This window comes from Desmodus rotundus, chromosome 2 (assembly GCF_022682495.2).
Source record: "Desmodus rotundus isolate HL8 chromosome 2, HLdesRot8A.1, whole genome shotgun sequence".
Taxonomy (NCBI): domain Eukaryota; kingdom Metazoa; phylum Chordata; class Mammalia; order Chiroptera; family Phyllostomidae; genus Desmodus; species Desmodus rotundus.
The window spans coordinates 23,203,247-23,216,714 of record NC_071388.1 but is presented as its reverse complement, the minus strand read 5'-3'; the positions used below and the strand labels follow the sequence as shown (position 1 = coordinate 23,216,714).

The following is a 13,468-nucleotide window of genomic DNA, read 5'->3' as shown; positions in this document are numbered from 1 at the left end:
AGTTTACCATATTACAGGTTGTTGGGAAAGAATTTATTAATCAAATATTCTAGAAAATGGCTGACTTAACAATCTAATTAAGAATATTTAACCTGCCCTGGCTGGTGTGGCTCAGTGGATTGAGCACGGGCCTCTGAACCAAAGGGTCACTGGTTCAATTCCCAGTCAGGGCACATGCCTGGGTTGCAGGCCAGGTCCCTAGTTGTGGGCATGTGAGGGGCAAGCACACATTGATGTTTCTCTCCCTCTCTTTCTCCTTCCCTTCCCCTCTCTCTAAAAATAAATAAATAAAATCTTTAAACAAGAATATTTAACCTGAATATTTATATACATAGGGAAATATTATATATAATGTAAAAAGCCAACCCAAATGTGGAATAAGAAATAGAGACGTATTTTGAAACAGAAAAGGATCTGAGCTGTTAACCAAATCTTGGATCAGGCGCTGGCCAGAATTTGCACCTTTTCAACTCTACCAGCAGATGGTGCTATGAAGTAGAATAAGACCAGCTCAGAGCCCCGCATCCAGGCGCTGAACTCCGAGTTGAGTTACCTGCAATGTAAGGGAATCTTTATACTTATTTGTTTGTCTGCTTATTTTCTATTTAACTCACTGGGAATGACTTGGAAAAACATCTTTAAGATAACTTTTATTTCAAATGTTATTTTATGGCTTAGAAATCACTTTTAGATACATTTTCCATTTTCTGTCATTTTCATAATAACCCTTCAGCAAGGTAGGCAAGTCCTACTATCCCTAATTCTGTGGCTAATTTGAGACTCAAAGATTAGTTAGCGGTCTCAACTTCTTATGGTTAGTAGGTAATGGTGGTAAGATTTGAATGCTGGATTTCTGACCCCAAGCCCAGGAAATTTTCTTCTACACTCCAAATTTATGAAGCTGAATGCACTGTCAGCAATCTGTTTTGGAGTTCAATAAATTTAAGAATATTTAAATGAACATATACATTACTTCAAGAGTTTTAACTTCATGAGGGCTATTTCTTAAGTGGCTAAAAGATAGTTTAGGAAATATTTCACTTTCATAAGCTTCTCTCAAGAGCTTTATAATATAAAATTTAACAAGATGAAATTAAATTCAATTATAATTTCTTCTTTGTTTACAAATCGAATTCTTTGTTAAAGTGAAGTTAATTAAATAATTGTAAATAACCAAGCTCTAAATTCTTAGTGATCAAATGTTCTAAATATATTTTAAAGGAATTAATACTTAATTAAAAAACAGTTTATATTATAATAGACAAGGAAAATATATCAACTCTGTTTTGTTCATATATTATCACTGCAAAAAAAAAAAAAGTTGTTCTACTGACAGAGTTATGTATCTGCTAGAGTGACAAACTGTCACAGTTCACCTGGAACCTAAAGGTTTCCTGGGACATGGGACACTCGGAGCTAAACATGGGACAATATTAGGCAAACCAGAACAGTTGGTCACCCTAGCAACACGTATAATATTTTATTCTTTATACACAAATAATGTATTATACTTTTTCTTCCTAATAACTTGAACCATCTTGCACAATTATTTTACTATGCCATAATATGATGCCCATAATAACTATTTCAATGAATAGATGTACTACACTACACCAACATACTAATAATTTTTTAGATATTTTATCTCAGTTTTACTGTCTCTGTTCACTGTCACTATGTATTCTAAAACGCTTTACATTCTATTAGTAAAAAAACAAAGTCAGATAACCAACCAACTCCCTGAGAATTTATAAAATGTATTTTCTAAGTATAGTCTATAGGTATTTTTAAATTTTAAGAAATTATCATTGACATATATTATTCATTTCAGGCACACAACATAGTAATTAGACACTTATACATCTTTTGAAGTGATTACCATGTTTAAGTCTAGTGCCCATCTGGCACAGTACATAGTTATTACAGTATTATCGACTATATTCCCTATACCATACATTATATCCCTGTGACTAATCTTATAACTGGCAGTTTATTGTACTTCTTAATCCCATGGACATTTTTTGTCCATCCCCCCACCCCTGGCAACCATCAGTGTGTTCTCTATATCTGTGAGTCTGTTTCTGTTTTGTTTTGTTACTTTAATTCTTTGATTTGGTTTGTTTTTTTAAGATTCCACATGTAAGTGAAGTCATATAGCATTTGGGTTTCTCTGTCTGACTTATTTTACTTAGCATAATATCCTCTAGGTCCATCCATGTTGTTGCAAATGAACAGATTTTAGTCTTTTTTATGGCCAGGTCATATTCCATTGTAAATATATGTCACATCTCTTGACCCATCGTCTCTCAGTGGGGACCTGGGCTGTTTCGGGATCTTGGCTGTTATAAAGAAAGCTGTAATGAACGTAGGAGGTCTGCAAGCATTTTGAGGGGATAGAGTGCTATTTTTTTTAATTAAAAAAGAATTGCTCTACTGGATAAGGATTAGATTAGGTGGTCAATCAGTAGTGGATTAAACAAGATAGAAGTGTATTTTTCTCTCATGTGAAAGAAGTCCAGGGACAGGCAGCTCAGGGCTGGCAAAGAAACTTTACACTATCGGAGAACCAGGCTTTCTCTACATTGTTACACTGAATTTCGCAGTCTAAGATGGTTGCTGAGATTCCAGCCATTGTTACCGTATTCCAATCAGTGAGAAGGAGGAAGGGAAAGAGAATCACATTCAATATTTCATGTCAGCCAGATCATAGTCACTTGGCCACATTTAGCTGTAATTAACGCTGTAAAATACAGACTTTACTCTGAGTGGCCACATGTGTCATTGAAACCAGAATTCTGTTACTTAGGGAAAGAGGGAAAATAAGTACCAGGGAACAATTAGATGTTCCTGGAACACCTATCCAAACTTAACTACCGTAGTAAATGAAATTTCTACATTTGTAACCCAAGCATTACTTTAGTCTCTTCTATTTGTTTTTTTCTCTGCCCTCAACATGTGATTCCTGTAAAAAATGGAAAGTTCACTTACATTTAACTTGTCAGCATATGAGTTTGCATATATCTTGTCCTGCATCATCTTGGGTCTCTAGAACAGACATAATTCATGCTGAAATGTGGAAAGGAATTGAAACCATGCCAAACTCTCTGCTTAAAGCTGAGTCCAATATTTCTTCTTCCAGCCTAGCATTCAACTCACATAGGCGATAGCTCAGCAGGGATTTGCCTATGACCACTGCGCCTGCAACCTTGAATTATGCAGTCTCCCAGGGTCTGAGTCTGGCTTATGCCCTCATAACTGCAGTTTTCTTTGAGAGCCGTCAGCCTGGTTCTGTGAGTCTTGCAAGTAGGGTGAACTATAACTGACACCATGAGCATCCTCAAAGATTCCTGGATTCCTGGAATTTTATCGCTAAGAGGTAGGAGGAGTCCAACTCCCTCCTTTTACTGAGAAGACCCAGAGGAGTTAAATAACTTGTCTAAGGACACCAAGCTATTTAGTTACAAAAGGTTCTCTGATAATCGCTCCTGGCCCAATTCTCCAAACGTCGTGAACTGGTTAGGACCTGTGGTTGTTCAGGCCCTATCTTCAGGTGGACACATCACCACTGTGGTTCTACCACACTTTCCACGGACATTCAGAAGCAGCTTTGTGTTCTCTCAGGCTCACATAACCTCCACAGGAGGGCGCTAATGTGGTAGAGAGTTACCGCCCCAGCTGCAGGGAGAAGGGGCTGGCCCGTCCTCTCCTCCAGGTGCAGTATGAGAATGGGATGTGCTTTAAGGGCAGGAGTCATTGTTTCTTTTCCAGACTTTCAGATCTCCCAAGTGACAGTCCTAAGCCATCTCTTGCAGGTGTCATATGTACCTGCGGAACCCCGCAATTCATGTTTTTCCCATTTACACAGGGCAGAAAGTCGTATATGCTCATAGAACCATCAAACTGGAAGAGACCGACAGATCACTATTGTTTTGACTTCTTGATTTCTCAGTTGCAAAAACTAAATCCAGCGAGATGAATCGATGTAGTCAAGATTTCTTCATTACGATATACATAAAGCCAAAGCAAAACAACTTCCTAGTTTGTTTCTAATAATGTTAACTCTTACTATTTATATAATAGACTAGTATCTGAAACCCATTGCCCACTTTAGGTGAAAAATGTGGAGTTGCTCCAAAATCTTTTAAATATAAATACATGACATGGGGCTAGGTTTATAAAATATTTTATTTACGGTAGAGCTTTACAAAAATAGTTTTAATAAAATTAATACAAAACCATTTTACAATATAACTTATATAACTATCTTCTCCAAAAAGTGACATTTGATTATAACACATAAACTACATTTGTATTTGTTAAGTCACATTGTAGTATAAATATGCTTCATCATCATTTTTAATAATAAGGGACATGCCAATAACAGTGAACAATGGCCAACAAATGTTATTTTATTATTCTTCCAATGTAAAAGTCATCTCTGGCCAAAAAAAAATTAACCAAAGAAAAGTAAAACAATTGTCCTTCTGTTCAACAACACAGTCCTTTTTAATTATTTGAGAGTTTATCTGACGAAGACACCGCATTAATTTGAAAGCGCTGTGGCAGAAAGTCTAGTAACAATATCCCCAAAAGCCTTCTCCGATGTCTTTGCTCCACTGTTTATTCAGCGTTTTGCCAAGATAAATAAAGATTGATCTCAACTCTCTCCTTCATTAGTCTCAAGTGTTCTTAATATGCATTGAGGTTTTTAGACCTTCCCAACTGGCATATGTTTAAAATGTTTCTTTCTTTGGCTTCAAGTAGAGTTTCACAACCCTTAGGAAACGTACTGAGCTCCTCCATGTGGCTGAATCTCTGTGACTCCCCACCCCACCACATTTCCCCGGATGTGACAGGACTCGGCTCCTCCAGTCTCTCTTATCTCTTCATTGCTGAGAACACGATCCCAGATATTGAAGCCGGTGAGTCTTCCAGAAAAGGCGAGTGCTTCATCAAAGCCACCGCCCACACAGCAGCCGTTCTTTTCTTGGCCGATCTGCAGTATGCCTCCCTCAGGAATAACGTGACCTGTGGCCATCCCAGCAGTGGTGGCCACCCGTTCACCATTTACCCACAAGGACATGAGCCCTTTCTCTGAATTCCAGGTGCTGCACAGATGGGTCCACCTTCCCAGGGAAATCACAGTATCGGCAACCAGTCTGTTCTGCTCTCCACCCACCACGAACACCATGGACTGATTGCTGAGGTACAGCTGCATCTCATATGGATTCCTCTTCGTGCCATAGGAAAACAGGATGGTTTTGTTTAATACATCTGTGGCTTTGACCCAAATGCAGGCACTAAAGGATTCAAGCTTCATTGGTGCCGCCGGATGCACGCTTCCAAAAATCTTTTTGGAACGCATTGGGAATAAAATCGCTGTTTCACAACCTAGAGTAGCAAGACAAGAAGAAGAATATGAAAGAAAATACGAAGCCATTCAGAAATGATTCTGGCATTTAGGTATTTTAGCATGGGCATTTTAATGACTACAATTGAAAATTATATGCAGTATCACATTACGACTTGAGGGGCCTCAAGTGTACTCTCCGTAGAGCAAAGAAAACGGGAACAAGGAAAGCCAACTGTCTCATTCAATGAAGCATCTAAATGGAGGAGAAGGCGTGCAGAGAAGCCAAATTGCCCAAACCACAAAATAATGACAATCATGTTTTAATAACTATTTCCCCTCCCAATTAACTTTTTTCTTTGTTACAGCTCTTTCAAAAATGTTGAATCACTATGCATTAACTTCAAACAATGACACCATAATTTCCAAGAACTCAGAGCCAAACTGGTTTCCTTCTCCTTGACTTCACCAAGCTTCTAGAACAAAAACTGGTAAAATTCATTGGATCTAGCTCATCTCATTTAGCTATTGTTAGCATTCATTTTAAACAAAAACTCTAGTAACAGTCATGTTGTTACTGAATACATTTTAATATACCACATGTTCTCAGATATTTGTAAACTTTGCAAAGTTTGTAGAAAACTATCTTTGAAAGGCAACAATGTATGATAGGGACGACTAATTTGTATTAGGTGCTCACTATGTGCCAGATACTGTTCTTAACACTTTGTCATTTTAATCCTCCTATCCACTCTAAGAGATAGTCTTAATATTCCCATTTGACAGATGAGAAAACTGAGTCAGAGAGCACTAAGTACATGAGCTATGTTTACATAGATGGTAAGTAGTAAAACTGGGGTTTGGACTTGGGCACTCTGGTTGCAGAGGCCACACCCTTAATCTGCACAATGCATTGCGTTTTAATGGTAGAAGAGCCCCTGGATTTGGCTAGAACAGCTGGAACTCTGTTGTACTACTAGTAAGCTGTGTAGCTTTTGATGAGCCCACTAATCTCTCCAAGCTTTACTGTTTTCTGTAAAAGGTTCTTCCTTCCATTCTCCTTCCAATATTCTACAAGTCAGTAAGAAACAACTATGTAGCACTCAGGAAAAGCTGTGTAAAGCAAGGATATGCTTAAAAATTCTTACTTTGTTCTCATGCTTGTAAATACTATTTAAGCAGTAATAGAAAACTTTAAGGATGAGTGAGTTATTCCAAGGGGATTGTTGGAGAACATACTTCTGCTAAAGAGCACTTGGAAGGAGACTTTCAGTCTCGGGGGTTGGGAGCTCCGTGAACACCCCTCTGCAGATCACATGTCTGGTAAGGGGGCTGGAAATGCTGAAATGAAGACCTTCTGGGTGTCTCTGGGAAACTATGTGCTAAAACCTTTAACAGATGAGCTCTGCTTTCTAACCTCATATACATATAAATGAACAGATAAAGAAATATTATTTAATATAAACTAGGACCAGGCATTCCCTCTATAACAATCTAAGGAAGATTTGCCATAAAATAGCTTTGAAAAGTAAACTTCCAGAAGACTTAAACACTAACTGGTGAATAGACAGAACCTACAGGAATCAAACACCCATGCAAAGTGTGGTAAGCTAAGTTAAATGCCTGCAAGTGGCTAAGGGCGAGGCTCTGTCCTAAAAAAATTAAACAGACGTAAATAGCCAAAAAAATATTAAGATGTATAACATTCTATAAAAGTAACTACCATACTAAAGCACAAATCTGGCCCTGTCACACTTTGGTATTAACTTTTTCACTGAATAATTTGAATTTCTGAAGACTTTTTAAAACTTAATTTTTAATGACACATTGATTCTTTTTTCAAATGAAATTGGTAGGTGCATTTTTGCTTCTCTAGCTGTGTTAAATAAATCAAACAGAGATCATAGAACAAAAGATCTTATTATGTTTGGGCATTTGAGATATTCCCTGTAATGTTTCAGAAAAATAGTATTCAAGAGCATGCCTCCTGCAACCTAATGAACTGATTTCCTGTTTAAATAAGCACAGGCAGGCAGGACTGCATTCCAAAGCATTCCTTCACTGCCTCTCCAAGGCCCAGCTTCCCCTGCAGGCCGCCCTGGCTGTGTGAGTTCACCGAGTGCAACTGCATGTTGGCAAGCTTTATCTGGTTTCTTTTGGGGGCCAGTGATTGAGGCTCTTGATATCTCTTTAAAATGTCAGAAACTCTCTCATGAAATGGCTTTTAACTAATAGGTTTTTCTGATTATGTTATCAAAGACCAAACAAAATTAAAACCAGGTTCTTCGGAGGCCAACAACAGAATGATTAGGAATCCCTTAGAAGCCAAGCTGGCAGGAAACCAAGAGAGGAGAAATCAAAGCATGTGGGTAAACGTATTATTGGATTTAATAAAAAATTAACATTTTAGAATTCAGAAATATATCCCTCTTCTGATCTAATATGCAGAGGTGAAGGTGAAAATTAGTGTAATTCTTCAGTTTTTCAGGCATATTATATGTACAATGAATTTACATGGTTTGCAAAAGTCAAGAAATTTCATTAAAATAGCCACAAAATTATAAATTGTCTCTATCACTTAAATTGAGGATCTATTGTATATTTGATATTATGCTTTTCTGCTCTCTAAAGCCCTACTGAATATTTAAGAAAATATGTTTAGTTCTGATGAACAATCCTCAAATATTCAGTAAAGATTGATATTCTAGTGTAATTTATATAATTTAAATGAAATGTGCTCTCACACACGCTTATGATTTTCCTCATGCTCCAACCAGTAAGTTATTCTGTTGGAAATACAGGGAAGGATGGCATTGTCTGTAATTTTTTTCAGTTTCTGAGACTCTTAGGAAAAGGGCAGTTATTTTGTCTGATCCAGAGCACTGATTTTCTAACATGTAACCCACAAAGGATTGTTGCATCACCATTTCCTAGAAATTTTGAATCACAAAGGAGTGTTACTTGGCTCCAAATCTTCTTATTTCTTTCAATGTATTTAAAATGTATTATCTCGGGCCCACACGCGTCTGGAGATGCATGGAATATCACCTGGGACTTTGACAAATTGCATCTGGTTGGAACCACTTCTCTCCTGCTTGACCCTGACCCCCACCCCCGCCCCAAATCCCTGGGGTGGGACCCAGGATACCAACGGGCTCCTACACTACCTCAGCGGCCCGTTTATTCCAAAGAGTCCACCCTGGGACCTCCACTAGCTAATTCCACAGACCCCGGGGGCTGGGGGCCCCTCAGGAATGCCATAACCCTTCCTGAGATCAGATTCAGCCCCAAGTGTCTTGCTCAGAACTGGAGGGAAGGAGAGGCTGGCCCAGGGATTGGAAAACGTCCCTAAAAATCAGGCTGGGCCCTGAAATAGCGCTGGGAACCAGAGCTCCCCTAAAGCGAGAGACCGGCTAAAATTAGAAGCAGTGGAAATCCCTGACGGAGGGAAGCGAGGCCGCTAGCGGGGTCACGGCTACAACCGGCCAATAGGGCCCTGCTACACCGGGCGGATCCGCTGTCAGCGCGGGGCCCCTGCCTATTTCGAGAGACTACGATGGTCTGGTCCACAGCTGTTTTCGGGGTTCTTCGGGACTGAAGAATACTTTTTAAAGTCAATTTTCCCGCCTCGCACAGTGTGTCTTGCCCCGTGGACGTGCGTGGAGAAATAGAGGGGTGGGGGTGTGTTTCCCCTATACAAGCCTCCACGGGAGGACTGCCTGCTTGGCTTCCCCCAACGCGCGCTCGAAGAACAAAGCCGCAGGGGCGACCCTGCTGGGCCGGCGTCCTTACCTGCGGGCAGCCACCGCCGAGCCGCCCAGCCCTGCACCGCGCGGAGGTCGGCGCGCGTCTGCCGCAGCTCCTCCAGCACCGCGTCCAGGGCGCGCCCCGCCTCCCCCGGGCGCCGCGCCTCCGCGCCCTCCAGGCGCGCCAGCCTTCGCCCCGCGTCGCGGCTCGCCTGCAGCAGCTCGTCCAGCGCCGGGGCTGCGGGCGCGCAGGGCCTCTCCAGACCTCCGGCGAGCCGACCCAGCTCTGCCCGCAGCCTCCGCAGCTCGCCGCGGAGGACGTCGTCGGTGGCCTGCAGCAGCATGCCGTCCCTCATCTGCGAGTTCTCCAGCATGATGAAGAGCTTGTCCCACTCGGAATGCTCCCGACGGCAGTCACACGGCGTGGCTAGAGCGCGGGACACACACATATTAGCAACCCGTGCAGGCCTTCCTTGGCTGCGCACTGTAAAAAGCTGACCTCCCTAGGTGGTCCCAAGTTATGGCCCATCCCAGCACCCCCTCTCCCTTTACGGACACCTGGAAGAAACAGCGTGAAGACATCTGAGAATGACAGAAACCATTCGTGCAGGTATATGTTAAGTTGAATTCTATGAAATTGCCCTTCATGTAGCTCAAAACAGGCAAACGTCGGCGATTTATTCCATACGGTTCAGCCCATTATCTATCTGTGACGGAAATAACTTTCCGAAACCTTTCTTAAAATGCTTCTCTTTTGCAAAACAGACTATACTTTTTAGCCCATTTCATTGGCTACAAAATATATGTGTGATTTTTAGACCCAAAGAGGTGGATACGTAGGTAGGGTTAGCAAATAGACAGTTAAAATGAACTTACGCTCCTCAGTGGGATGGAGTCCATTGTCTATTTCGTTGTCCAAATTCACATACATGAGCTCATAGTCATCCGAGTTCTCGGCACACGCTGCAGACCAGAGAACGCAAAGCAGAATCGCATAGAGACGCATTGCTGGAGAGAGACAAAGTTCTTCCGCGACTTCGCACAGCTGGCGGGAGGGGACCAGGCGCGAGCCTCTGGAGTGAGCAGAGTTTGAGCAGAGGAGAATGAGAGTGAGAGGCAAGAGCAGAGAGCCCTTAATAAATGCTGGGGAAGCCTGAATGGGGATGAATGAGTAATGCCGGTGGCACTGCATAGCGGGAGTTCCCCTGAATTTGAGGGGGAGGGGGACGGGGCAGGGTGGGAGGGCGAGGGAGACTTGGAGGTTGCTCAATAGTAAACTACAAAGGTTTGCACTGCAGTCAGATTAATTGGAGGAGGGTCAGAGGGGAAAGGGGCGGTGGTTGGGGGGCGGGGGAGGGGGTGGACTGGGCTAAGACTCTGCCCCTGAGGATTATCTTGGAACTTCAGTTGGTAGCACTGAGGGATGAAAGGAACGGGGAGCTAGGTTAGGGGGAGAAATAATTCAGCAGGCATAGAGATGTGAAAGCAAGATCACCATTTCAGCATTGTCTGAGGTTTTATTATTTCACAACCTTTTATGTGTAGAAAACTTTTTTCACTTTTCCTTTGTAAGCACTTTTGCAGGTCTAAACCACGAAAAGTTCCTCGCTGATTCCCAGATAAACCAACTTTGAATTTCTATGGCTCTAGAAGCCAAGTCTGTTTCTAGTTATTCCATCTTTAATCCTTATGGAGTTGCAACTATACCGTATAAACACACTTTTGTTTTTATTGATTTAGAGAGGAGGGGAGGGAGGGAAGGATGGAAGGAAGAAGAGAGAAAGAGAGAGAGAAACATCAACTTGTTGTTCCACTTACACACTCATTGGTTGATTCTCGTATGTGCCCTGACCCTGGAACTAACCCACAACCTTGGTGAATCCAGACAATGCTCTAACCACCTGAGCTACCCAGCACAACACGCTTGTTAAATGGCAACACAGCAAAACTGTTAAACCTAAAATGAGAAAGAGCTGGTGGAGTGGAATAAACTGATTTTAGGTATGTTTTTAATAACCTAATATTTTATGTAAATTATATTTTTCCACTAGACTTAGAGTCAAACATCCTGTTTTTACAGTAAATTTAGGGATTCCTGTTTCTGCCAGTATATGGAGGTCTATATATATCGAAAGTTTTCCTGCACAAAACACCTAGAAATGTGTTTCAATTATAATAATTTTATTTTTTTAAGATTTTATTTATTTTTTAGAGAGAGGGGAAGGGAAGGAGAAAGAGAGGGAGAGAAACATCAATGTGTGCTTGCCTCTAGAGTGCCCCCTACTGGCGACCTGGCCTGCAACCCAGGCATATGCCCTGACTGGGAATCAAACTGGCGACCCTTTAGTTCTCAGTCCCACACTCAATCCAATGAGCTACACCAGCCAGGGCTATAATAATAATAATTTTTAAAGTACAAATAAGCATCCCCCCAAATAAGGGAAATATTTAGGGGCCAAAGGTAGAGGAGCAGCCAAAACCAGAAGGGTAAGCCCCAGAGCTAATGCTGGAGCAGCCTGGAGGGAGGTTATTGGTTCTGTAACAGCCATGTTCATGACCACGTGGGAGCGAAGTTTAAGCCAGGGTGGGGAGTTAGAAGTGAGACCCTCATCTAAAGCCAGACTCTCAGCTCATAGCCCTACTCTCTGCCCTAGCGCCAGAAAGTGAAAAGTCAGCATGTTTCTCTTTCTTGGAGCTCCACCGAGTCCCTAAGAATTTGCGATTTGGGACCTACCCTCTCACATGCTCAAGATTTAAAGGTATGCTATCTGCCACGTAAAAATAAATTCACAATGAAAAATATTTAAACATTTGAAGAAGCAATCCTCTATAAATGGCAATCAGCAGAAACCTAAAAGTATTAGACATGCCTGTCCCAATAAGTTTGTTCTCTCAAAAAATATCAGCTAGACGCTAGAAAATAAGTGTGTTTTAATTTTTTAAGATCTACAAGAAGAAATTGGAACCCCCCCACACACACAAAGAAAAAGACATCAAAAGAAAAAGACTAGGTGGATTTTTTTTAAGAACCAAATATAACTTCTAGAACTTAAAAAAAAGTTCATTGAATTTTTTAAAAAACTCAAGAAATTGAGTTAAATGGCAAAGTAGACAAAGCTGAAGAGAGTATTAAGGAACTGGAAGCAAAAGCTAAGAAAATAATTCAAAATATCCTCTTCAACATTATCCTAAAATCCTTTCATTGTTCAGGAGGATGGTAGAGAGAAACTAATTTTGCTTTTTTAGTCGAAGAATGTTTCTCTTTTTAAGAATAACCACCCAAATCAAAATGAAATAGAACATCCAAATAGAAGGGATAGAGGGAATTAAAAACAAACAAACAAAAAAAACCCATGATCTAGTCAATAGAAATAAGTAAAGGAGGAAAGAAAAACATAGAGCAAGATAAATGAAAAGCACAACATAATGTAGTAAAAATAAATCCAAATATACCAATAATCACTATAAGTATTAATAAAACAAACTTTCCAGTTAAGAGACAAAGGTTGTCAGATAGGTATGTATTTTTAAATCCCAAGCTGTATGTTACTTCCTAGAGCCATATGTAAAACATTCGAATCTGGAAATGTTGTAACAAACAAATTTAAGGATGGGCTGGGGGAGAATACACCGAACATGTGCCACTCGAAAACCAGCATGGCTGTATTATCAGTCAAAAAGAGAATTTCAGGCAAAAGAGAATAATTAAACTGTGACAAAAGAAGCAGTAACAAGAATGTATGTCATAATTATCTAGTAAAACAGGTTTTAAAAATATATACCCAAGATTGACCAGATTATAAAGAACAATTGACAAATCCATAGTTTTGGGAGGAGATTTTAACATACCTCTGTCATTACCAAGTCCATTTCAGTCATAACTGATCGCTCAAATGTCAAAAAAGAAAAAAGAACTGCTAAAAGATACTGAAACAAATGACATAATTTAAAGTTTGACCTGAAATAAATAGAGCTTCACCCAGGTTTTATAAGCAGGTTTAATAAAAAAATTCAAGGAACTCATACTTGCCACCTTGTCCAAACTGTTTCTGAGAATAGGGTGTGCAGAAATGCATTAATTTTTTTATATGTCTAGGAAGTATGATATCAAAAGGGGATAAGGACAGTTCAAGAAAGAGAAAGTGCAGGCCAGTGTCCTTTAAGAACAAAGATGCAAAAGCTCTAAATAAAACATAAGCCAAACAAACCCAGCAGTATATGCATAAAAATACATAACCAGGCTGAGTTTATTTCAAGATCTCAAGATTGATTAAATGCTAGAAGATCTATCAGTTTATTACATTAACAGTTTAAAGGAGAAATATAGTCATGTCAACAGATGCAGAAAACTTATTTAATAAAATTCAGCATT

At 40.3% G+C, this 13,468-nt stretch overlaps 2 protein-coding genes across 6 annotated transcripts in view; one reads left to right on the top strand and one right to left on the bottom strand.

Moving 5' to 3' along the window:
• The window catches only part of VEPH1 (ventricular zone expressed PH domain containing 1), a 197,987-nt gene that overhangs the window by 38,403 nt on the left and 146,116 nt on the right, over positions 1–13,468 (top strand). The window lies entirely within an intron of this gene.
• PTX3 (pentraxin 3) lies at positions 4,168–10,259 on the bottom strand. The gene is made up of 3 exons (XM_053918049.1): positions 9,973–10,259; positions 9,143–9,523; positions 4,168–5,391 (listed from the first exon to the last, which is right to left on the bottom strand). The coding sequence occupies exons 1-3, from the start codon at positions 10,100–10,102 to the stop codon at positions 4,778–4,780; spliced, it is 1,125 nt and encodes a 374-aa protein (XP_053774024.1). The 5' UTR covers positions 10,103–10,259; the 3' UTR covers positions 4,168–4,777.